Here is a 23,990-nt window from a genome sequence, read left to right as displayed (position 1 = left end):
ACATGGATTTATTTTCTGCCCCTTCTAGAGAGGACATGAAAAAAATAAATACTTCAGGAAAGAGAGGGCAAGCCCACAACACAGATGGGAAGGAGACACAGATGGGATGGGACCTCACTGAAAAACAGGCCCTTGGCTTGGTCACTCTTGGTTTTGTCTTTGGAGTAAACTGGGGGCTACCTCAGCTATCAGAGGGCCCTGGGAAGGGGTTGGGCAAAGCTGGATATGCCAGTGTCTGTGCCATTGGAAAAACAAAGACATTAGGCTCAGAAATAAATTCCTCAACCTCAGCCCAAAGACGGGGAGAAGGAAACAGCACACCTATAGCTTTTCTACCCAGACTAAAGGGAGCCACAGGAAACCACTTTGAGGACAAAAACTGAGGGTGACTGCTAGAGCCCTACACTAGGGGGCACCAGAGCACAGCATTCTAAGTTCTTAAACTTCCAAATGCTTCACCTCTCTAGCAATTCAAAAGCAAGTATACGTAGGCTGCCCTTAAATTAATGTTCTTTGCCTTCAAAAAGGACGATGGCAATAGATCAGGCTTTCCAGGAGATAATCATAATTTCTTGTATTGGCACCATTCTTTTTTTTTTTTTTTAATATTTCTTTTTTTAGTTTTCGGCAGACACAACATCTTTGTATTTAGTGCTGAGGATCAAACCCGGGCCAGGCGAGCATGCTACAGCTTGAGCCACATCCCCAGCCAGCCCACTGGCACCATTCTTAACAGTTTCCAAGCTGGACGACCATCACAAAGGCTCCAGAAGAGTCTCCCATTTACAGATGCAAAGCTAAGCCAGGCAGGGTCCACCAGCATGACCAAGTCACACCAACACAGGAGAAACTGAGAAATGGGGCTTCTCCTTCCTCATTTCCTTATTTGAGTAAGTAAACATTAAGAAGAAACAACTTTTCTGAGTGATGAAAACCTGGATTTCACCTATGAAATGCTGGACTTCACGACCTTGCAGTTCTACAAGAATCTCCTGGATTTGACAAGGATTAAGGAACATGGATTTGGAAATGTCATCAGGCTAATACATGTGATGACCTGATGAACCCTGAAAACATAAAGCTGAGAGAAAGAAACCAGATACTAAAGGTCACAAATTGTAAGTCTCCATTCGTTTTAAGTGTCCAGAACAGACAAATCCAATAGAGACCAAGCTGACTTCGTACAAAGCTAAGGGATAGGGGCAACGAGCAATAAGCACAACAGATCGGAGGCTTCTTGTGGGGTAATAAAATAATCTAAAATTGACTGTGATGATATTGCATAACTTGAGAATATACTGAAAGCCACTAAAAGGCACACTGACTTAAATGGGTGAACAGCGGGGCATGTGAATATCTCAAAGCAGAAGAAAAAGCAGTCAATGTTTGCTTCAAAAGGAAAAATTATTGATCACAACAGTGCAGGATGGATGCTGACTGAAATCTATGAACAATCACATGGTACTTTCAACTTTGGAAAGTGATGTGGTTGGTTCTGGGGATGTCTGAAGACTGTCAATGCAAAGCAGCAACTTCACTAACAATATTTACTGAGCAGCAACTATCCACACTGACCTGTGTGGGATTGTGAGAGTAACAAGGGCTCAAGACACTGACAGTTTTGTTACAGGGCAAGTGAACCTCCAGTTGCAGTGAGTGTGACAGATGCAAAAACAGACAAAGGACAGGAAGGCAGAAAAAATCCTGTTCCTCCACTGAATGCACTACAGCTGCCTGGCTGCCACTGAATTTTGCTTTACTTTTCCCTAGGACACAGAGTCCTGAAAAGAAGGGAACAAAGCAGACAACCCATGTTACAAAGCCACTCTCAGAGACAGCATCTCTCCTTCTTAGGACTCAAAGTACAGCCATTTCGTGGCTAGTTTCATTTGTTTGTGCATTTTATTTTGACCACTAAAGTCCTATCACAAAGTAGTCCTCTCATAACAGGATGTCGTAGTGCATGCCTGTAATCCCTGTGACTCAGGAGGCTAAGGCAAGAGGATTACAAGTTTACAAGTTCAAAGCCAGCCTCAGCAACTTAGCAGGGCCCTCAGCAATTTAGGGAGACACTGTCTAAAAATAAAAAATAGAAAGGGCTGTAGATGTAGTTCAGTGGTTAAACGCCCCTGGGTTAAATCCCTAGTACCAAAACAAAGCAAACACACACACACACACACACACACAGTAGTCCTCTCACCTGACATAACATTCTCAAAATATGTACTTGGCTACATATTCTCTCAGTTCTTTCATGAAGACACTGAACTAAAATTTGTTTCCAAGTAGGATTCACTTAACAGAAATCCGCTTTTTAACAATTTTCCTGTCCTGTCTACAATAGAGCTAAATTGCCCAGTGGCAGTTAAATTTTAACTGTTTTGCTAGCACTAAACAGCAGGAAAATATAGAGTCCTCATTACGTAAGAATTTGGTATGCAGAATCTCCATCACAGACAGCAGATGATAAACTAGGAAGTCAATCAGTAAATACTACCTGGGAGAGAGCCCCAGTGGAAGTTTAAGATCCCTCAAGTTTCATATCCACTATAACCACCTTAGCGCCAGTCTTAAGAAGAAACAGAAATGGAAAAGACAGGACACAGAAGACCAACTAGAAAGAAACTGTAGCAGAAATAGTTCTGTCTTTGCTGGGGCCCATGCTAAAGGAGGGTAATAAGCTCACTAGCTGCCTGGACAGGGGTGGGGACTCACAGCAAGGAGGTAGGAAGGAACAGTTTTAGGCAATGGAAATATTCTTGATCTTGGCTGTGGTGGTGTGAAAATGGGTACATTTATTATATCAAATTATTCTTCAGTAAGGTTGATTCTCTTAAAAACTGCTGAACAGGAAAGATGGCTGAGGCAGCTGTCATAACTAGGAAAACGGCTCCTGAAGCACGGCACGGGGCAGGCTTTTCACTTATAAGATAGAATTCTCAAGAGCTACGTAAGCACTCACTCACCGGGACTGTAAGATTTCACATCCCTTGGTCCACAGACCCGCAGGCCAGCAGCCATCTAAAATGCGCTGCATGCGTTTTCATTCTATTGTTCCGAGGCAGCGGCCAGGCACCTTTCCTAAGCCTCTGTCCCAGCATCACCTGGTCACCTGAGATTCCTCCTGGCTGCTCAGGCTTTCCTACCACCAAAACTCTCCAACCATGTCCTCAATTCCTCACTACACGCACGGACAACTACTGCCAAAAACACTGAAGCAAAACTATCCTGTTTCACGCAACAAAGTGCTACACAGGCAGAAACTTGTAAGCGCCATCTGTGATACGGGGTTTTTCACTAAATGAAACATGCTGGAACCAAACCAATAAAAGCTTGGCTACTGAAGGCCGCCTGCCAGGAAAGAAGGCACACCACGAACTGACCCAGAGCTTCATTTTAGAGGAAGTCTGTGAAGAAAAAGGTGTGACCACAAACTCTTCTAATATGCTAGCTTTGGACAATGTCATCTGCCCAATGACAAGGGCCACTAGAAGGTGGGTCCTCGCCCTGCTTCTCCTTTCAATTTAGGAAAGAAGTCCACATAGAATTTGCCTTTTAATGAGTTGCTTCAGTTGTTAATGAGAAGCCAGTTTCATAAGACAGGCAGGTCAAAGAAATACAAAGCTGCAAAGTCACGATCTGCTGAGCATAAAGGGTTCTGAGAAAAAGGGTTCTGAGAGTGGAGACTAGCCCAGCTCCCAAGGAAGAAGTCCATTAGTGACTTCAACTCAACTTTCACCTCACAAGCTGTTAAAAAATGTCCTCCCAAGGTTTTAATTATGCAGATACAGTGTACTAGCCGAAATTATAATAGTTTACACTCCATTCTTTAATTATATATTTAAGTTTACTGTTAAGATTTAAAATCTTTTGGTAGAAAAATGTAACTTGAGACTTCAAAAAGTCTCCCTGAGGGCAAATATGTGGTACTCCGGATTTGAACACCTTGAAGAGAGGGATTTTCATCCAAGCAGCTCACCAAGTCCCAGAGGTGCTCACCTGGGAGGTTGAGGCAGGTGGTAAACCCACAGGACAAAGGCCAAACAACCGCCCTCAACCCTGAACCCAGGCTATACTGTAATCAGAACATCCACAGGCCACACCTGAGCAACTCTGGGGTCAGTGAATTGGGGTAGTGTCCTGGCCTCATTCCAGCATTTTAAATGCTCCCTGCTGATTCTGCCCAATGCCTCCAACTCTGATTTTAAGTTGGATGACCATTTATCATCCAAACCAGAGGTACATTTCAGAGTGAAAGGATCACTACTAGCTACACTAGGACAATGGGTATAAACCAGAACACATGGTTCTCCTGGTGGAAGAGTGTACACAGAGTCTTAACTAGCCTGGAGCAACAGCTGTCCTGCCTCCCATCCAGCCTCATCTCCCTGGGCACCTGAGACCCAGTTAGCCTACATTCACTCACTCACTGCCTTCGCACCTCACACAGGCGCTCTTGCCTCCTCGGCAGCTCTAATGAACTCCGACTTGCCCTTCAAACTCAACACAGGCACTAACTCCTCAGCATGCATTCCTGAGCTCTTTTATAAAAGCACTGTTCACATCTTGTGCTAACCATGATCTACCTCTGTGATCCCAAGTCTTCCAGTTCTGGATCTCGTACAAGGCCTTAAGCACAAGACTTAGAATCTAATAAAGATCTACTGACTGACTGATGATGAAAAAGACCTGAGGTTCAGAGAAACCAATTCTGCCCTAGGTCCTTCGAACAATGCAAAGGCCAGAATCAGAATCTGATGCTGCCCACAAGGCACAGACACATGAACAATTAAACCACAGCAAAATTCAAGGGACTGTAAGATACAGTAAGGTAGCATTATGCTTGGTACAGTTAAGAATTAAAAATGTGCCAGGCACAGTGGTGCACACCTGTAATCCCAGCGGCTCGGGAGGTTCACAAGTTCAAAGCCAGTCTTAGCAAAAGTGAGGCACTAAGCAACTCAGTGAGACCCTGTCTCGAAATAAAATACAAATAGGGCTGGGGATGTGGCTCAGTGGTTAAGTGCCCCTGATTTCGATCCCTGGTACCCCTCCCCCCCAAAAAAATACCGAAGGACTGGGGAAGTGGCTCAGTGACACAGTGCTTGCCTAGAGTGGACAAGGCTCTGGGTTCCAACCCAGCACTAATGAAGAAAGAAAGAGGGCTGGGATTGTGTCTCAGAGGTAGAACGCCTGCCTTGTACAGGCGGGACCCGGGTTCGATCCTCAGCACCACATAAAAATCAAGGCATTGTGTTTTGTCCATCTACACCTTAAAAATAAATATTAAAATAAACAAAAAAGAAAGAAAGAAAAAGAATACTGGAAGAAAACGGTCTAACGGAAGAATATTCACAATGCGAGAAGTAGAGGAAGACACTCCACTAAACCGTACATGGAGCACAGCCCACTGCTTCACAACAGGAAAGGCAGCACCAGCGCTCAGGGAAGGAAGCTGCCCACCCCTGCCATGGCCACTGGCAACCTGACCTACTCTGCCCTCACGCAGCCATCCCTTGCTCCTCAAAAGCATCTCTTATAAGAGTGCCTGCCTCTAGGCTCACCTGTCGCCTCTGAAATGCATGTGGCCACCACAGTGCTTTCTCAATAGGGATCCTGACTGGTCCAGGAAAAGCCCATGCAGAACCTTCCGGGTGAAAAGCAGCCCAGACGCCTTCCCAGACTCGCCTGCACCCTACATCCCGTGCCACTGTGCAGGGCCTTCTCTTGGGCCCCACTGGCCTGGCCAGCTCCTCACACTGCAGAATTCAATTCCAGAGGCTCGCATTCGTGAACTCTCTTCCCAAAAAACCTTCTGAGTGATGGTGTCCCCATAACTCTCCTGTGACAGCATTTCCTACTCTGGCTTGGAATAGCTGGTTATCTAAGCTCTTTTCCACTGGACTCTGCGCTTCCAAATCACCCACTGTGACATAGCTTTCATCAATTAATTTATACATAAATATCTACCAAAGCTGGGAGGTGGCTCGGGGCATATTTGCCTAGCATGTGTGAGGCGTATTTGATCTCCAGCACCACAGAAATCAGTCAGTCAATAGATGTCTAATGAGCACTTGTCATGTTCCAGCCCCTGGGCACATAACACTGAATAAAGGGACACAATCCCTGCCCTCCTTCAACTTGCCTTCTGGGAAGACAGAAAACTACAAGCTCCACTAGGATATAGAACCGCAGGGTACCAGACGGGCACCAGGTGCTCGGGAAGGAAAGCAGGGCAAGACAGCAGGCAGGAGGCCGGGGCTTCCAAGGTGCCATCAACGGGCCTCCCTGAGGAGATGGCATGGGAGCAGACTCCTGGGAACAGGAGCTGCGGCACTGCTGAGGAGCACAGCTACAAGCAGAGGTCTCCTGTGGCAGCGACCTGCTCTCTCTCACTACTGTCCTCACAGTCCTGATGTGAGGACAGCCGAGCTCAGCACAGAGCCAGGAATATGAGTGAAGCCATCAGCGGGGCTGTCCAAGGACAAGGTGTGGAAATAAAGAGAACCACCACCAACACAACCAGGCCTCTAACTGGGAAAAACAGCCTCTCGCGGGCCTCAGATCTGGGGCTGACTGCATTTGCTCTGACCAGGTCAGCAAAGTTCAGGGCCGTGTCACACTAACTGGAAGGGATGCTGTATTTGTATTAGTACCACTTCAGATCTCAGGGCTACACTTGCTGAGAAACAAGGGAAGAATTTCACAAAATAACTTATATGTAATACACATGTCAGCTAGTTGGATTCAAGACACTGCACAAGAGAAAGAGTAGCACTTAAAACCCTAAAGGGGGCTTAAGGACCACTCCCACATTCTCAGTGAAATGACCATCAATCTGAACACTTCAGAAGGCAGCCAACTTTTTTAATCCATTAAGTCCCAAGTTTCCAATTCTGTGAACATAAAAATTATTTCCAAGTTACCATAAGTGGTATACTGGTTACTTGATTTAAGTTTTTATAGGTGTTTTACATCTGGGACACTGGGTTAATCAGCTCTCATCATTACGAAGGACTTCCCCAGAGGGCCGGTGTGTCCCTTGTAGTTGTGCAAGCTACACTCATCTTCACTCCTAAAACTAGAACCACAAGACAAACCCATACACCATCCTCTTTGTTATTTCCTTCCACTGGTCTCTGTCGAATTGCTCAGTCTGGGCAAACAACTTGAGCGTCCAAGTTGCTGGGCAGTGGGAGCACACAGGAGCCAGATCACAGCAGACTCCAGAATGCTTCCCTGACCCCTGCCCAGATCTGTCAGGCAGGCAATGGCTCCCTTTGCTTGGTAGTGCTCACCTGGCATACAACATCACCTCCACCAGGCAAGACCGCCCTTCCACACACTCAGCAAGGGGGTCACAAAGGCCTCTGTAGGTGACCTGCCTCCCAGAGGAAAGGCAGCCCTGAGAGGATTGAAGTCCACAGGGCCCACAAAGACGGCTTTACACATAAAATACATGAGACATGTTTCCATTTTCGTAAGAAGTGATCAACTAATTAATACAACTCAAGTCTGTTTCCATTAGATAAAAAGCCACTGCAAAGAAAAAGAACAGCAATGTACTTTACTTTCTGTTCACCTTAAAAAGAAGAAAGCAGTTTGTCTGTTGTGGGATGGGAGGCCGACTCTTTCCAAACACAGCTCTGGCAAATAGGTGGAAGAGGAGTCATGGCCAGGATGATGCCACAGTGTATCAAGTCACATGCACTGAACTTCCAGTCCAAACTGGAGACTGCTTTTTCAAGAGTTTTCTTTTTCTTTCTTTTTTTTTGTTTTTTTAAAAAGTCAGCTCCTCCTCACTGACTAGAACTCTAGTCACAGATGAAAACGGAAGTTTATGTTCCTGGCACAAAGAGCAGAGATAGGAAGCAAACTAGTACCAAGAGCAATTACTTGAAAAGACTATAGAGACAAGAATGCCCTCAAAGGGGAACGAAGGGAAGGGTTGGCAATAGGAAAGACAGTGGAATGAACTGGACATTACTTTCCTGTGTTCACGTATGAATACCCGACCAGGGTAGCTCAACATCATGTATAACCACAAGAATGGGAAGTTATACTCCATGTATGTATAATATGTCAAAATGCATTCTACTGTCATGTATGATTAAAAAGAAAAAATTAAAAATTAAAAAAAATAATGTCCTTAGCTGACAAATCCTTGACCAGCAAAGAGAACGTCCGTGGAACCAGGCTAATCATAGCCAGGATTCAGCAAGAACTGGAAGGCAGCTGCAATGAGCAGGACAGGGGCCGGGGCACTACTTCAAGGCAGGGGTGGAGGCCCCAGTGAGAGCACCTCTATAGCTTTGGGGACACACCTGTACTTATACTGAAGAAAAACAAATATGCTTTGGTATCTAACCCTAACCCCCAACACAGGCCCAGGCAGCAAGCAGACGCTAGATAAATGTTTATTGAAAAGAAATCAGTCACTTAAGGAACTTCAAACAAAACAGAAATCTCACTGTGAAGACCCAACATGATGAATCATCAAAGGGGCAAAGTTCTGGGTTTCTCTGACTGGTTCTGCTTGGTTAATTCCTCTCAGTGCTGAAATTGGATAATACCACTCTCAGAGTGGGACAAGCTGGGATTTTTGTTGTTGTTCACACATAACCTAGACTGAGACAGCAAAATATTTGTCCAAAGTATGATTTATTTACTCCTATTCACAGGTGAAATGAAAAAAGCTGTACATACACCCATACCGGGGTCTGGGACAGCACCGGGATAGGGCCACCTGGGCAGGGGTTCGACACTGGTCTAGGGGCCGGTTCACAGGGATCAGCACTCAGGGTGCTCGGAGGGCAATTCTGTCAGCAGAGGGTGCCCAAGGATCACAAATTACATGCAACTATTTCAAAAATTTTTAATTTGCTTCCAAAAGTATTAAAAGTAACATTTAAAGATCTTAACAGAAATAATCTCAGGAGAATCATGGGATATTATGCGTGACACCTTTCTTAATACTTTATTTGTAGAGTAGATTTATAATCAGGAAAAGAAATGTTTTTAAAGGTGTCCCTACCCCCTCAAAAATAAAGGGAATGCTATGCTTAAGTCACCTTCCCTAACTATTCTTCCCATTATCATTAAGGACATTCAAGGGCTACTCACCTTGCATCAATCTGCCTCAGAAGTCCCCAAAAGAAATGTCCTACTTCCCCGTCAAAGTTATGGTAGTTAAAATGCTTGCAGAGTAGATTCCCAGATCTGGAGAGAGCCGAGGAATCCAGCCCTAGACACTCATGAAGGATCCCTATCAGACCCCCGCAGCTGTCCCACCTAGCAAGAGGATGACCATGCCAGGACCCTTGCTGCCACCTCAGACCTGTGGTTTTCTAGACACCCACCTGCTCCAAGAGAACACTCAGTCCTCACCTCTCCTCTCCACACCCATCTCACCACTTCATCCTATTCATCATTTTAGCCACAAATTGGTCTTTGTTTCCCAGAGATGCCACAGGCTTTGAGACTGTTCCTCTGAATAGTCTTCCCCCCATCCCCTTGTCCCCTGCTTCCTGCCTGAAAACTCTAGTTCAAATGTCACCCTGCTAGAAGAGACATCTCCCAGCTTCCTGATAGTCACACTCTCTTGCTTTTGCAATCCACCTTACCTTGACCTTCTCCTGGACCATGCCACTCCACCTCCACTGCACCCGTAGTCAAAAGTACAAGAACCTGGGCTGGGCTGGGCTGTGGCTCAGTGGTAGAGCCTTGCCTAGCACATGTGAGGCCCTGAGTTCGATCCTCAACACCCCATTAAAAAGTTAATTAATAATAAAGGTATTGTGTCCATCTACTACTAAAAAAAATTTTTTTTAAAGTTCAAGAACCCTTCTAACTGATCTCCTTATGGCCACTGAGACCCCATGACAGCCTTCTGTATAAGGCAGAGTGTGATTCCAAACTGCAACCTGATTATGAAATTCCATGGCCAAATGTCTCATCTCCTCTTCCACATTTTCCTCAGGATAACGACAGTAATGTCTAATAGTGGTTACAATCATGGACCTGCCAGCTCTGTACTGAGACACACAGGCTGAGCTCTCTGAAGCATTCCAACCTCCCTCCAGGCACAGGGCCACCACACACGGTGTCATACTGTCTCTGCTGTAAACCTTAATTTCCCTGAAAACCCTTCTCAACTTTCCTGAGCTACGCCAACAGAATTTGTTCCCTTCCTTTGGAACACATTTTTAAAAAATATTTTTTCCCCTTAGTTGTTGATAGATCTTTATTTTATTTATTTATACGTGGTGCTGAGAACTGAACCCAGCGCCTCACACATGCAAGGCAAGCGCTACTGTTGAGCCACAGTCCCAGCCCTTTGGGACACCTTTTTGAGGTTGGTATGATACATGTGTTGCTGTGATTACCTGATTAGCAACTGTCCTCCTCACTGGACCATAAGCTCCATGTGAGAGATGAGGAACTGGTTTTGCTCACTGGTAAAGCCTCAATGCCTGGTGCATGAGAACTATCCAGTAATTATTTTTTTTCTTTGTACTGGGGATCAAGCCCAGGAGCATTCTACTTCTGACCTACAGCCCCAGCCTTTTTTATTTTTTAATTTTGAAAGACTCACTAAAGTTGCCCAGGGTAGCCTCAAAATTGTGATCCTTCTGCTCTAGCCTCCCAAGTAGCTAAGCATGAGCCACCTGGCCAGTCTCACTACTATTCAATGGTTGAACAAAGCAACCGATAAGTGCATGTTCTTGATATGTGACACTGTTCACATATCTACATGAACAGTGTAGTAGTTACAAGAACTACTAACCTAAAAATGGATCCAGCACCATTAGCCTGTTTCTCTCCCCAATGCTCTGTGAGCTTCTGAAGTCTAAGGGAGCTACCTTTTTGACGCTACACTCACAACGTCCAGTCACCAAAAATCTTGAACAGAACAATCATAAAAGATATAAAGTTCTCTTTATGTGGTTCTGAATAGAAGTGTCTAACAGCCTACAAATTAATTCCAGACAAAACAGGATGCTACCCCTGGAAGACCTAATTTTCTACTCTACAGAAACAGTTCAGTGTGGTTGTCTCTGGAGACACAGACCTGAGTTTCTCTCTCTCTCTCTCTCTCTCTCTCTCTCTTTCCCTCTGTTGCAGTACTGCAACTCCACAAAGTGAGGAGAAAAGATGACTCTAGAGACAGTGAAGAAAAACTCAGGTGAATTACCTACTTCTATTCACAGACAGGTGACCCGCCAATCTCTCCATTCAAGGAAAGGATGGTACCCTGGGTACTCCATTGTGCAAAGGCAATGGGCCTACAAGAATCTGAATGAGAATCACCTCTTTTTAAATAAAAACCCAGAGAATGGCAGCTAAAATTAAGGGGCTGAATGTCTACCAAGAAAAAAACTTAAGTTGTTTGGACAACATTTTTATTCCTCAGAAATTTCCATAATCCTCTGTACATTGGATCTTGAAAAGCCACTTTAACCTCCAGAATATCTGCTTCCCTGGTAAAATCAGGTAAACAAGAAAAACCTCACTTGGGCAGGTGCCTTCAGTAATTATGAAAACAATGTCTGCTTCAAAAAGTTCAGTTCAGGGACTATCTGGGTAGAACAGAGGCATCATGGAACAACACAAATAACAACCACAAATGCCCCATCAGAAAAAAGTACATAAGAGAAACATCAAGCTGGGGGCTAATGAGCAGAGAGGAGGATGACTTATATTTTTCACTTTAATGCTCTGTATTGTTGGTGTGGTTTAAAAATAACATATCTGGGGCTGGGGTTGTGGCTCAGAGGTAGAGCATTCACCTAGCATGCATGAGGCACTGGGTTCGATCCTCGCACCACATAAAAATAAAATGAAGATATTGTGTCTACCTAAAACTAAAGTAAATAAATAAATATTTTTTAAAAAAATTTAAAAAATAAAAAAATAAAAATAACATCTTTATTTTGTAATTAAAAATAAAAGCAGTAAGGACTTTTATCATAATATACTCTACACAAAATTAGTAACATATTAAACTTTTAAACACTTAAGCATTTGCTTCTTCATTCTACACATTTTCATTAAGGAACTCCTATGGGGGAAGTCACAATGTGAAATACAGCGCTCTTTACAGTCTCTTTCAGATAAGCAATTGGCAAAGTAGAAAAAACACAGGATATTGAAGTCCAAAGACCTGCTTCTAAGTACCTGATAATTCACTTATCAGCCCCATGTGACCTCCAGTCACAACCTTTAGGTCTTCACTCATCTGTAAATGGTGATAATAATACAAATAGAGTTGCTATAAGGATTGCTTTAAACTAGACAGTTCATACTGCGCGGCATTCTTCAAATGCTGATACTGCAAACTTTGGTGTCTTATTTTAAATATGTTCTTCCTGTCCAAAGATCAGATCTACCTAAAAGGACTATTTCAGGTCTTAAATAAATATATATGGTCTTGACAGCCATCTAAAGAAAATTATTACCTAAAATATCAAGAGAAGCCATATATTAAAAATTTCTTCATCTTCTTCTCAATTCTGCTTTGAAAAAAAGTCCTTAAATTTTTTTTTTTAAAATGTATCAAGCAGGACAACTTCAAAGCCAGCCTCGGCAACTTAGCAAGGCCCTAAGTAACTCAGTGAGATCTGTCTCTAAATAAAATACAAAAAAGGGCTGGGGATGTGGCTCAGTGGTTAAGTGTCCCTGGGTTTTAATCCCTGGTACCAAAAAAAAAAAAAAAACACACACACACACACACACACAATCTTAAGAGATGGGCTGGGGGATTAGGCTCAGTGGTAGAGGGCTTTCCTAGAATGTGCAAGGTCCCGAGTTAAAAAAAAAAAAAAAGATATTTTATATATACACACACACACACACTCACTCACATACACACACACACACATACATATACACACACATACAAGGAAAAGTTTTTTTACAACACTGGTGGGAATCTTCAAAAACTCCAGAATTAAACTTTTATTTCCAAACTCTTTATTATTTACCCCAAAGCTTCAGCCTGACCTTGCAAAAGGGGAAAGATTGATACCTTCTGAAAGAACAGAAAGAGTATGTTTTTAATGATATAATGATATGTCTCTCCAGAGACACTGCTTCACTTTTCTTTTCAGTTACAAAATGTCTAACATAGGAAAAATGGGACGGGAAAGGGATGCTAGAAAGCTCTTGCAGTTATTAAAATAACCAATAAATTCACAAGTTAATGGTCCTGGCTAAATTTAAACAAATGTAATAAAATTAAAAAACATTGCTTATATCCATGGCAAAGGACACTATCATGTTTATGTGAGAATTAAACAATGCAGATTGTCAACTCCTGAGGTAAAGCATAACTTTCTGCATAGAATTATACATTAAATGCTCTTAAGTTCCACTTGACAAGGTCTGTGCTTGCAAAATGTAATTTAGACCAAAATTTGGCTTTATTCTATGTGTTGTGTTTTGTTTTGCAGTGCAGGGATTGAACCCAGAGCCTCACACACGCCAAGCAAGCACTCTACCACTAAGCTACATCCCCTAACCTATTCCATGCATTTTAAAACAAAAATGAGTATTTCGGACATGCACTCACAATGGAAAATTTCTATTTTGGTGGTTGCAAAGCTGCCCTTACCGCATCTCACCCAGCCAGCAAACCTCCTCTGAGGACCTAGTGGGATAAGCTACTTACAGGGCAGCTCCATTCCCACCCTATCCAAGGCACCCACAATATCAAGTCTAGAACGTGACACTCTATTTTGTACAGTTTTGTTTTCCTTTTTCTGTTTTGGGGGTTGAACCCAGGGCTCAGCACCCTACCCAAGCCCTCTACCACTAAGCTACATTCCTAACCTGCATTTTGTGCAGTTTTAATGCCATTTGGGGGGGGGGGGGGCAGGCAGCATTCAGTATCTTACAGCAGGGCATACCTGATACATCTAACAGTATTCAATTAACATTTACACAGTCCCAGTTTTTTTCCACAATAGCTCCAGTGAGACTGTAAGTTTAGAGCTGTCAATAAGTTTTTTTGACACTTTTTAAACCTTTGCCAGAAAACAAAAACAAAAACAAAAAAAAAAACACCAACATGTACCAATGTACCAATACAGAGATGAAAAGGAGCATTTCTTCATAAGGACAAAGAGAATACCAAACACTACCACCATCAGAGGAGAGAGAGAAAGAGGTGTGCACTGAGGCAGCCAGATACCACAGGCACAAGCACAGCACCTGCCTTCCTATGAGGAGATTCTTTCATTTAGTGCACTGATTGTGGGACTCTTGAATCATGGAATGTGGACTTCATGGCCCTTGAGCTGATATTAGAAAAATAAATGGAGAATTGATGTGAAGAATGACAATCAATAAGGCTGCTGACACAAGCCCAGAAGGTAGGGGCCTGAGGGTCTTAAGAACAGCCACTATTCTTGTGCAGGTGCTGCCTTTAAGGGGGAAAACTCCAGGAACACAGGCTTGAACCCTCCTGGACATTACCCTTCTCTCTCAGTCCTAACCCACACTCCTATCGCAACACCTCACCTGCCCTTTTCCCAGGAAGGAGCAACTGGGCCAGGAAAGGTACCAAGGCAAGGCCTAATGGAGAGGTAGCTTCTGGTTTCCCAGGTCTTCAATGAAAATGGATCACAGTCAAGGAGATTTCTAATAAGTCAGAAAATAACTAGGTCATGGAAGACTACATGAACTATACATTTTCTGGTCGTTGAAACAAATACTATGAACATACTCTAAAAGTTCCCTCTATGTTCTTACACTAGTTCTTAACCCAGCCTGGACTAACAGAAACAGTCATGGAAAAACCTTTTGGGAGATCACTTCAACAGACAGGAAAACTGCAGTCCAAGCACATGCAGCTCTTTAGAAATGGACTTCTACACTGCTGAAGTGGCACTAAGTGACAAATAACAGTAATCCAATGGCCCAAAGCCAGCACATTCCACTGCAAACAGATTTGTCTGTTTTGTGTGACAGTGATTCTTGCATGTGTGGCAGTAAGCAGCAATAACGGCCTGATTTCAAATTTGAAAGCAGGCTCTTCCTATTATTTTTCATTCTTTGCTGTGGTATCAAAGACAAGTGTCCTGAGTATCATCTTTAATGTGCCACTTGAAAACTCTGATCTATTAAAAGATGTACTTAAAAAAAAAAAAGAATAAAAATAATCTTATGTAACTAATTTGTGTGGAGATGATACAATGTTTCTCCATTATTTGAATACTCTAAGCACAGCAAAAAGTAAACATGCCACTTAGGTCTGGCATTAAATAACAAATCATCAAACTTTGAAATCCTTTTCTTCTTAAGCTTTCCTATGTGAAGCAATTTAAAATCATGTTAGTTCCACATAACAGAAACTGAAACTTCTGCTCTAGAGAAGTGTTTAGAACTCAGTGGGCCCATGGGCTGCAGAACATGAAGGTGAGGCCCTGGATATGATGCACCTGGCACAGCAAGAACTGCAGAAACCACTCAGGTAACCATCGACTTATAAACTTTTAACATCCTCTATAGTCTTTGGACACTTTTAAGTCCTGGGGGAATGGCTCAGTGGTAAAGTACTAGCTCAGATGCGCATGGCCCTGGGTTCAATACCCAGCACCTCAAAAAACAAAAAAGGACACATTTAAATATTCTGCTGTCACTGCTGTACAAAGGAAAACTATCTGCAACTATTCTTTCAGCATTTCAAAGAATTTTCACTGGCTTCAGTTGCTCATTATATGAGATTCCAATCAAAATGTATCTCTTCCAGAATTCCACTAATCCAGCTGTCAGTTATAAACAAATCTGGTGACATAGTAACAATAGGCCATATGCTTTATGTTGGATCCAAGAAATTCCAGCATGTAAATTGTGGGAGCCCCACCATCTTCAGGTAATAGAAAGAATGAAGTGAGTCTATGCACGCAGAGGACAGAAACTGAAGCGATACCCAAACTGGGTGAGGAAGCTTTATTGTGAAGACTTCACTATACATTACTTTGATGGCCACAACAATTTTTTCAAACACAAGACAGAACAAGTAGCTTTAAAATAATTAAATCATTTCATCAGTTCACTTGAGACAACAAATACAAATTAGAAATGTACTTACATTTCAAATGTCAAAGTTCATCACTTGTATTTGTTAAAATGATGAAAGATACTGGCATCTGAAATGCTTATGAGTTTCTCACCACTGTACTTCAATCTAGGGAACAAGGTTCAACCAATTCTTTACAATACTTCGGAAGAAGGCTATAATCTATATGAAAAGTTTAAATTCTAACCTAACAAGTCAATTTTCAAATGGGACCTTTACCTTTAGCTTCTGGATGTTACTTCCAACAGTAAATAAGTAGTCTGCATATAATGGCACTTAACACATGGAAAGCAACCAATATTCCTGAATTAATGAATTGACAACCATTAAGACTGAAATACCTTGAAGACAGCAGGTGACCAAATAAAACAAACTTCTTCAAATGTTCAGAACAACTCAAGCAGGATCCAATAATTAAGTCCTATCATATATGATTCTAATATTATTTCTATTACTATTATTTCAAAAATAAAATTGTGCAAAATCAAACTATTGCCTTTGCTCCCTTTTCCGTGAAAGACATTCAAAGAATTTAAGTCATGGTTTGAAAGAATAAATACAAAATGTTGCTAACATTCATATTTAGCTAATATTTGCCAATCCAATGTGTTAAAGATGTGTACAGGCAATATGGTCATATAAAAACTCAAATACTGAGACAATGAACACAAATGAAAATACAATTAGGCTTACATTTTACCACTATTAACTTAGATTTCAATTTTGCATTGTGATTGGTGCTTATTAAAGTGAATTATGCCTGAACACACTTTATGAACCTCAAAAATCAGAAAGAACATTAATTAGAGCATAAGGAAGTATTATACCTGTTCATACTAATCTTAATAATAAGCTATTTAATCAGTAGTTAAGCTGAGCAAAAGGCAAAAATCAAATTCTTAAGAAACTATTTGAATAACACAATTTGTAAAATTATTCAACTATTAAGCAGCTTTCTGGTGCAAGAAACTACACTAAGCACTTACAAAAGTAAATGTAAAAGTGTGCATAAGTTAAATGGGGGACATTCTGATGCAAACTAAGGTAACTAACACAAATTTAAAATCGCAGTTTCCTACAGTACCTATTTTAAAAGTAGATTTGCGAGTTTTTAATCCCACAATATGCATCAATCAGAAGTTATTAAAATCATTGTTTAAAAGAGGTCTAATCAGGTCTTCATCTGCCCAGAGACTACAAAAACCAATCAATTGCTTAAGAGTTATGATTTTACTCGCCGCCAGTTCTCCAAATAGCTACTTTATTTCCCAAATTTCATTTAAAAAGCACACCGAGATGACATAAAATGTGCAACAATTTCTAAGGATTAGACGTCAACAAATCAGGGGACTAAGGCAAGCCTGACAAGTAATGACCCAAGCTGACTTTTAGCCTGAATAACTGCAATTTGGGGGAAGGGAGAAAAACAGAGTGGGGAAGAGAGAGAACTCGACTCATGCACGCACATCTCCCCAACAGCAAGGCCCTTTTGACTCTCTCCCCGCTCCGGATTACACTCAACGGCCCCAGAGCTGGAGCTTCTGCTGACAGGGTGCGTTAGTGTCAGCCTGGCTGGGGTGCATCTGTGCAAAAGATGTCAGCCAGAGGCAAGTGCAAATGCGGTCCCCGCGACTTGAGTCGGCTTCTTTGCAGCAGAACCTCCGGATGCTGCGCAGCGGCTCAGGTCTGGAAGCCGGAGCAGGCACAGCCCGCGTGGCGGAGCCGCTGGAGGCTGGATGCGGGCTCTGGGCGCGGGGGGCCAGGGGCGCGGCGACCGGCGCGCACAAGCGGCCCCCGCCGCGGGCCGGCGCTTCATGCCCGCTCGGCCGCGGCCCGCAAGCATGCGGAGGCCCTCCCCGCCCGGCCCGCCGGCCCGCGGCGCCAGCGCCCGGCGCCAGTCCCGCGGCCCGGGGGCGGCCGGGCACAGAGGGGCGCGGCGCGGGGCCTAGGCCGGCAGCGTGCCCGCGCCGCTCCCACCGCGCCCGCCCGCCGCGGGGCTGTCCCCCCAACTGCCCGGGTCACGGCCTTCCGGCCGGGGGCGCAACCAAGCTACCTGTGGGTTGCGAAGGGCCATGGCGGCCCGTTTCAATGGGACTCGGCGCTGCTCCGGCGCCTCACGCCGCGTCCCCCGCCGCCGCCATCTTCTCGCCGCACGTCCACGCTCGCAGCGGCCGTCGCGCCTGCGCACTGCCGCGCCGGGGGCGGGGCGGGGCGGCGCGGTGCTCGGTGCGCCTGCGCGCCCCCGGGGGGCGTGTCCCGCTCTCTGCGCACCACCCGCGGAGCCCACCGCCTGCACCGGCCGTCGCCCGCCCTAGCCTGGAACCGGGCCCGGCCGCCTAGGGTCGCGTGGAGACTGGGGGCGAAGACGCGGCGGCCTGGGGTCGGGGGTCGCCTGCCGGACCCCGGGGCCGCGGAGTGGTCGCCGCAGGTGCCTGCCGCCCCCTGGCTCGTGGAGACCCCTTTCCTCCCCTTTATTCCCTCTCGTTCGAGCGCGCTGCAGCGCTGGGCCTGAGTGCAGCGCGTGGCGGTGGCCGCGGCCCCCGGGCTCCTCGCCCTGGGGAGCAGGCGCCCCGCGGGCGGCCGCAGCCAGCGCGGCGACCACCCGCCCTCTGGCTGTGTGATCCGGACTGGGCGCTGGGCTTTCCTCAGCCCTGGTGTCCTCTCCCGTGCTGCGGACGGATCAACGCCTTGCTCACGATGCCAGAGAGCCCAGCGGCCCAGCGAGCTCTCTGCATCACCACGAGGGCAGGTTTCCTGTCAGCCGGTGTCTGCAGATGCCAGCAAGCCCCAGCCCACGTTCCTGTAGCAGCGGGCCGGGAAGGGGATGCCAAAGTGGGAGGAAGGACTGTTCGGAAATAAAGCTGACAGCAACCAAATACAATGCATCGACCTCGATTGGCTCACGGTGTTTTTTAAGCTTGTTTCACTATATATTTTCTGCCAATTGGAGAACTTTGAACATGGATTGCGTATAGATGAATAGTGAATTATTGGTGATTTTCAGAGTGTAAAAATGATACTGTGCTCATGGAGAGAATTCCTCATTGTTAGAAGATGCATCCCGAAGAAGTTAGGGGTGAATATGAAGAAGTTAGGGGTGAATATTAAAGCCTGCAAACTTTTTTTTAATGGATCAACATAAAGAGTGGGAGGAGGCCGGTGGCACACAGCTGTAATCTCAGTGGCTTGGGAGGCTGAGGCAGGAGACTTCTAGTTCAAAGCCAGCCTCAGCAACTTAGTGAGGCCCTCAAAATTAAAAAAAATAAACTAAAATGATAAAAATTTAAAGGGCTGGGGGTGTGGTTTAGTGATTAGGCACCCATAGGTTCAATCCTCGGTACCAAAAAAAAAAAAAAAAAAAAAATCTGTATCATCCAGATGCATAGAGACAGAAAATGTGGCAAATGTTAATACTTGTCAAAACTGAGTTATGCTATTTTTCAACATTTCTGTGTTTGAAAATTTTGATAACAAAAAGATGGGGAAGACACCACATGAAACTTTCTTGCACATGGAGAGCGCTCCCGTGAGGGCTAGGAAACCCTACTGGTGATTTACAGTAGGCATGTAATTGTGTGATTTTTATCATAATGTTGCTTGAGCAAAAAATACAATTTTAAGAAGTGAGTCTCAGTCTTCACTTTCGAATAATTCACAGAGATGTTAACACATGGCTTTAAAACAAGGAGATAAATGGGAAAATGCTGTTGGCCCAGGTACTTGCCATGAGTATAGGGTCAGTGGAGGAACTTCAGAATTCCAACTGGCTGTGTGAACTATGGCAAGCTGCCTAACCTTTCTGTGAGGGTCTTGCCTGATGAGATGTGGTAGGCAGAATAAGACCCTCGAGACACCCCAAAGATATCCACATCCCAACCTTGGGAGCCTGGGACTTCGAGGCCTTCCATGGTAGAAGGGAGGCTACCAGGGTGATTACATTCAGAACCTTGAGATGAGAGCACACCCTGGATTATCCAGGGGTGTCCCCTGGCATCACGGAGGTTCTTACAGGGAAGCAGGAGAAAGGGGGCGGAAGACAAGGAGGTGTGCTGCAGAAGCAGCTGGAGAGAGGGAGGGGTTCAAGAGGCTGCTGAGGCTGACTCTGAGGTGGGAGAGGAAGGGAACCAAGGAGTGCAGGTGCCTCTAAAAGCTGGGAAGAGCAAGAAAAGTCCCTCCAGAGTTTGCCGAAGGAGCACAGGGCTCACTGCCTGCGCCTCTGTCTAGCCCAGTGAGTCTTCTAACCTGAAGAACTGTAAAGCAAGCCTTCAGTGTGATCATTTGTTACAGCAGCAACAAATGCAGGATAATTCCGCTGCCTCTTAGGCTCAGGCCAGGAGGAAATGAGAGAGGACCCCACACACAGGGCATGACCTTTCTACCTTCTATTGAGCAGTGCTCATGGCATTTTCATTATTGTCCCCTGGGATGGCAGGAGGCTTCCCCAAAGAGGTCACTTTGAGTTGGGTCTGCTGAGTGGGTGTTTTCCAGAGGGTCATGGGGATTGTGTTTCCCATTTATACCAGGGGAAACTGGTCTGTCACACAGCAGTTGGTTGTTGACCCCAGGGATCAGAGTTTTTCAATTTTCCTACCTGGGAAATATTTCTCTGGAATTCTGATAATACAGAAGTGTGTCATAGTTGTGTGACCCTGGGCAGGTTCCCAACCTCTCTGGACCTCAATTTCCTCATCTGTAAAATTCGGAGAAATAATACCTCCCAGGGATGTAGTGACAATAAATATAGTACCAAAGTAACATGTAAGTTGCGTAGCAAGATGTCTGACATAAATGGTGGAAACTGCCTGGGCCCAGTGGCACCTACCTCACCTCAGTAACTCAGGAGGCTGGGGCAAGAGGATCAAAAGTTCAAGGTCTGCCTGTGCAACTTAGTGAGAGCATGTCTCAAAACAAAATCATTTTTAAAAGATGGGGATGTAGCTCAGAGGTAGAGAGCTTGCCCAGCATATACAAAGCCTTGGGTTCCATCTCCAGTACTGGAAAAAAAAAAAAAGGTGAAATTATCATCATTATTTGCAGAAACATTAGAAAGAAAGGTGATGTCATCACAGGAGGGACTCAGTGACTTGACATTTGTTGCCAAAGACCGAATTCAAGCTTTCAAACAAAAATTAGAAACCCAGGTCCCCCACATGAGCTAGATGGCGTCCCAAGAAGTAAAGATATTCTGATGCGATTGGTGTGATAGTAAGAAATGTGATTTAAAAAATAACGAATAATGGAAAGTTTGAACATTTGGAAGATATGCATAACTGAGTGAGTCAGTTTTTTCCAAACGACCAGTTCAGGATGTCATAAAATCATGCACATGCGTGAGCTGGGGGTGGGGTGCAAGCCTGTGGTCCTGGCTACTTTGGCCGTGACAGGAGAATCACATGAGCCCAGGCTTGCAAAGCCAGGTTCTCAGCCCTTTGCTTGCTCAAAAAGGACTCCAGGAGCCCTCACCACAGTGGCTGTTCCTCTTCCTTCCTTCCCTTCATCCTGCTTTGCTTCTCTGCACTGATGAGTCCCTGGCTTCATCTGTGCTGTGCGTGCTTGACGTGTGCCGCCCCTCCACCTGGACCCAAGCTTCAGGGACTTGCCGCGTGGTCTTGTTCCCCAAATTTCTGCAACACCTAGACCAGGCACTCGAAGCTGCTCAAAAAATATGTGTTGAATGAATGAACAGATGACCTCATTTAATTCCCCCAAAACTCAATGCCAGGCTGGAGCTGGAGCTCAGTGGTAGAGCACTTACCTCGCATGCGTGAGGCACTGGGTTCAATCCTCAGCACCACATAAAAATAAATTAAGTGAAATAAAGATACTGTGTCCATCTACAACTAAAAAACATGTGTTAAAAAACAACAACAACGAGCATGCTACAGGGACACTGCTACATCGATGTTCATAGCAGCACAATTCACAATAGCAAGACTGTGGAACCAACCCAGATGCCCTTCAATGGATGAATGGATAAAAAAAATGTGGCATTTATACACAATGGAGTATTACTCTGCATTAAAAAATGACAAAATCATAGAATTTACAGGGAAATGGATGGCATTAGAGCAGATTATGCTAAGTGAAGCCAGCCAATCCCTAAAAAACAAATGCCAAATGTCTTCTTTGATATAAGGAGAGTAACTAAGAACAGAGTAGGGTCGAAGAGCATGAGAAGAAGATTAACATTAAACAGGGATGAGAGGTGGGAGGGAAAGGGAGAGAGAAGGGAAATTGCATGGAAATGGAAGGAGACCCTCAGAGTTATACAAAAGTACATACAAGAGGAAATGAGGGGAAGGGGGAAAATAATATAAGGGGGACAAACGAATGTCAGTAGAGGGGGCAGAGAGAGAAGAGGGGAGGGGAGGGGAGGGGAGGGGGGATAGTAGAGGATAGGAAAGGCAGCAGAACACAACAGACACGAGTATGGCAATATGTAAATCAATGGATGTGTAACTGATGTGATTCTGCAATCTGTATATGGGGTAAAAATGGGAGCTCATAACCCACTTGAATCAAAGTGTGAAATATGATATATCAAGAACTATGTAATGTTTTGAACAGCCAACAATAAAAAATTAAAAAATAAAAAATAAAACAAATTTAAAAGTTAAAACAACAACAACAACAAAAAAAAAAAAAAAAAAAAAAACCTCAATGGGGCAGCTACTCCTGGTGTCCGCACGGCAGGGCTGGGAATCTGAAGGAAGACTTGTCTAAACTGTGCTGCTCATACCTGATGCAGATCCAGAATAAAACATGCATTTGCCAAATACAGAGTTTATGTCTGATTTAAAAATTGAGTCAAACCAAGTGCCATAAAAAGATGTTTCCGAGACACCATGAGGGTGCTAGGCGCAGCCTTGAGGACCCCAGGAGCTGTTTACCAGGAAGCCACGCGGGCGATAACGCTGTTGTTTAGGTACGGAAACACGTGCTCTGGAAACCTAGACGGTGAAACGGCACCACGTGTGGGATCTGCTTTAAAATATTTGAGGACAAAACAGAAAGAGAAAAGGAGTGAGTAAAGGGAATATGGCAAGGTCTTGATAAGGGCAGAATTCCAGGTATGTGGGAGAGAAGCAGGAGCCTGGAGAGGCCAGAGGGGACAGGCCTGAGGGAGAAGAGACAGCTGGGAGGGCCCAGCACCAGGAGGCTTCCAAGGAGTCTCAGCAAGGCCATCCGGAGTCCTCGCGCCACCCTTGCCTATGAGAGGAGTCCCAGGCATCCAGGAAACACCCAGCCACCAGCTGCATTAGTCCCCCTCCAGCTGCTGTAACAAGTAACCACACATTAGATGCCTTAAAGCAACAAAGATTCATTTTCTCACAATCCTGGAGGCTCGAGGTCCAAAATCCAGGCAATGGCAGGGCCATGCCCCCTCTGTTAGCTCTGAGAGGGTCTTAGCCCATTTTTTGTTGTTATAACAAAATACATGAGACCAGATAAGCTATAAGAATAGAGGTTGATTTAGCTTGTCCTCCTGGAGGCTGGACGTCCAAGGCCACAGTCCCGGTGTCAGCAGAGGCCCTCTTACTACATCAGGATGCTGCAGAGGGCATCACCTGGCCACATAGCAAGCCAGCTGAGGTCTCTCTTCCTCTTCTTATAAGGCCACTAATGCCATCAAGGACCCCACCCTCATGACATCATCTAACCCTAACCCTCCCAAGGGCCTACCTCCTCATGCCATTAACAGGAATTTGGGGATTAGGTTTCCTGTGTATGAAATCTGGGGGACACAGTGAAACCAGAGCAGAGGGAGACTCTTCCCTGCCTCTCTCCCCGCTTCTAGTGTCACCAGCAATTCTTGGTGTCCCCTGGCTTATAGAATCACTGCTCCCATCTCTGTGTCCCTCATCTGTTGGCTTCTTGTTTGGCTCTGTCCCTGTGTCACTTAACAAAA

General features: G+C 44.7%; 1 protein-coding gene across 1 annotated transcript in view; it reads right to left on the bottom strand.

The window, feature by feature from the left end:
- Usp10 (ubiquitin specific peptidase 10) overlaps nucleotides 1-18,256 on the bottom strand; it is a 63,924-nt gene extending 45,668 nt beyond the window's left edge. The window contains exon 1 of the mRNA XM_046434604.1: nucleotides 18,135-18,256. Within this exon, the coding sequence (XP_046290560.1) occupies nucleotides 18,135-18,155 (21 nt within the window). The 5' untranslated portion in view covers nucleotides 18,156-18,256. The remainder of the gene's footprint in view (nucleotides 1-18,134) is intronic.
- Between the last annotated feature and the right edge of the window lie 5,734 nt (nucleotides 18,257-23,990).

This window comes from Marmota monax, unplaced genomic scaffold (assembly GCF_021218885.2).
Source record: "Marmota monax isolate L192 unplaced genomic scaffold, Marmota_monax_Labrador192_F-V1.1 WCK01_AAM20220418_F8-fsc00024, whole genome shotgun sequence".
NCBI lineage: Eukaryota > Metazoa > Chordata > Mammalia > Rodentia > Sciuridae > Marmota > Marmota monax.
The sequence above is the reverse complement of the archived record's forward strand: the minus strand, read 5'-3'. Positions and strand labels throughout refer to the sequence as shown.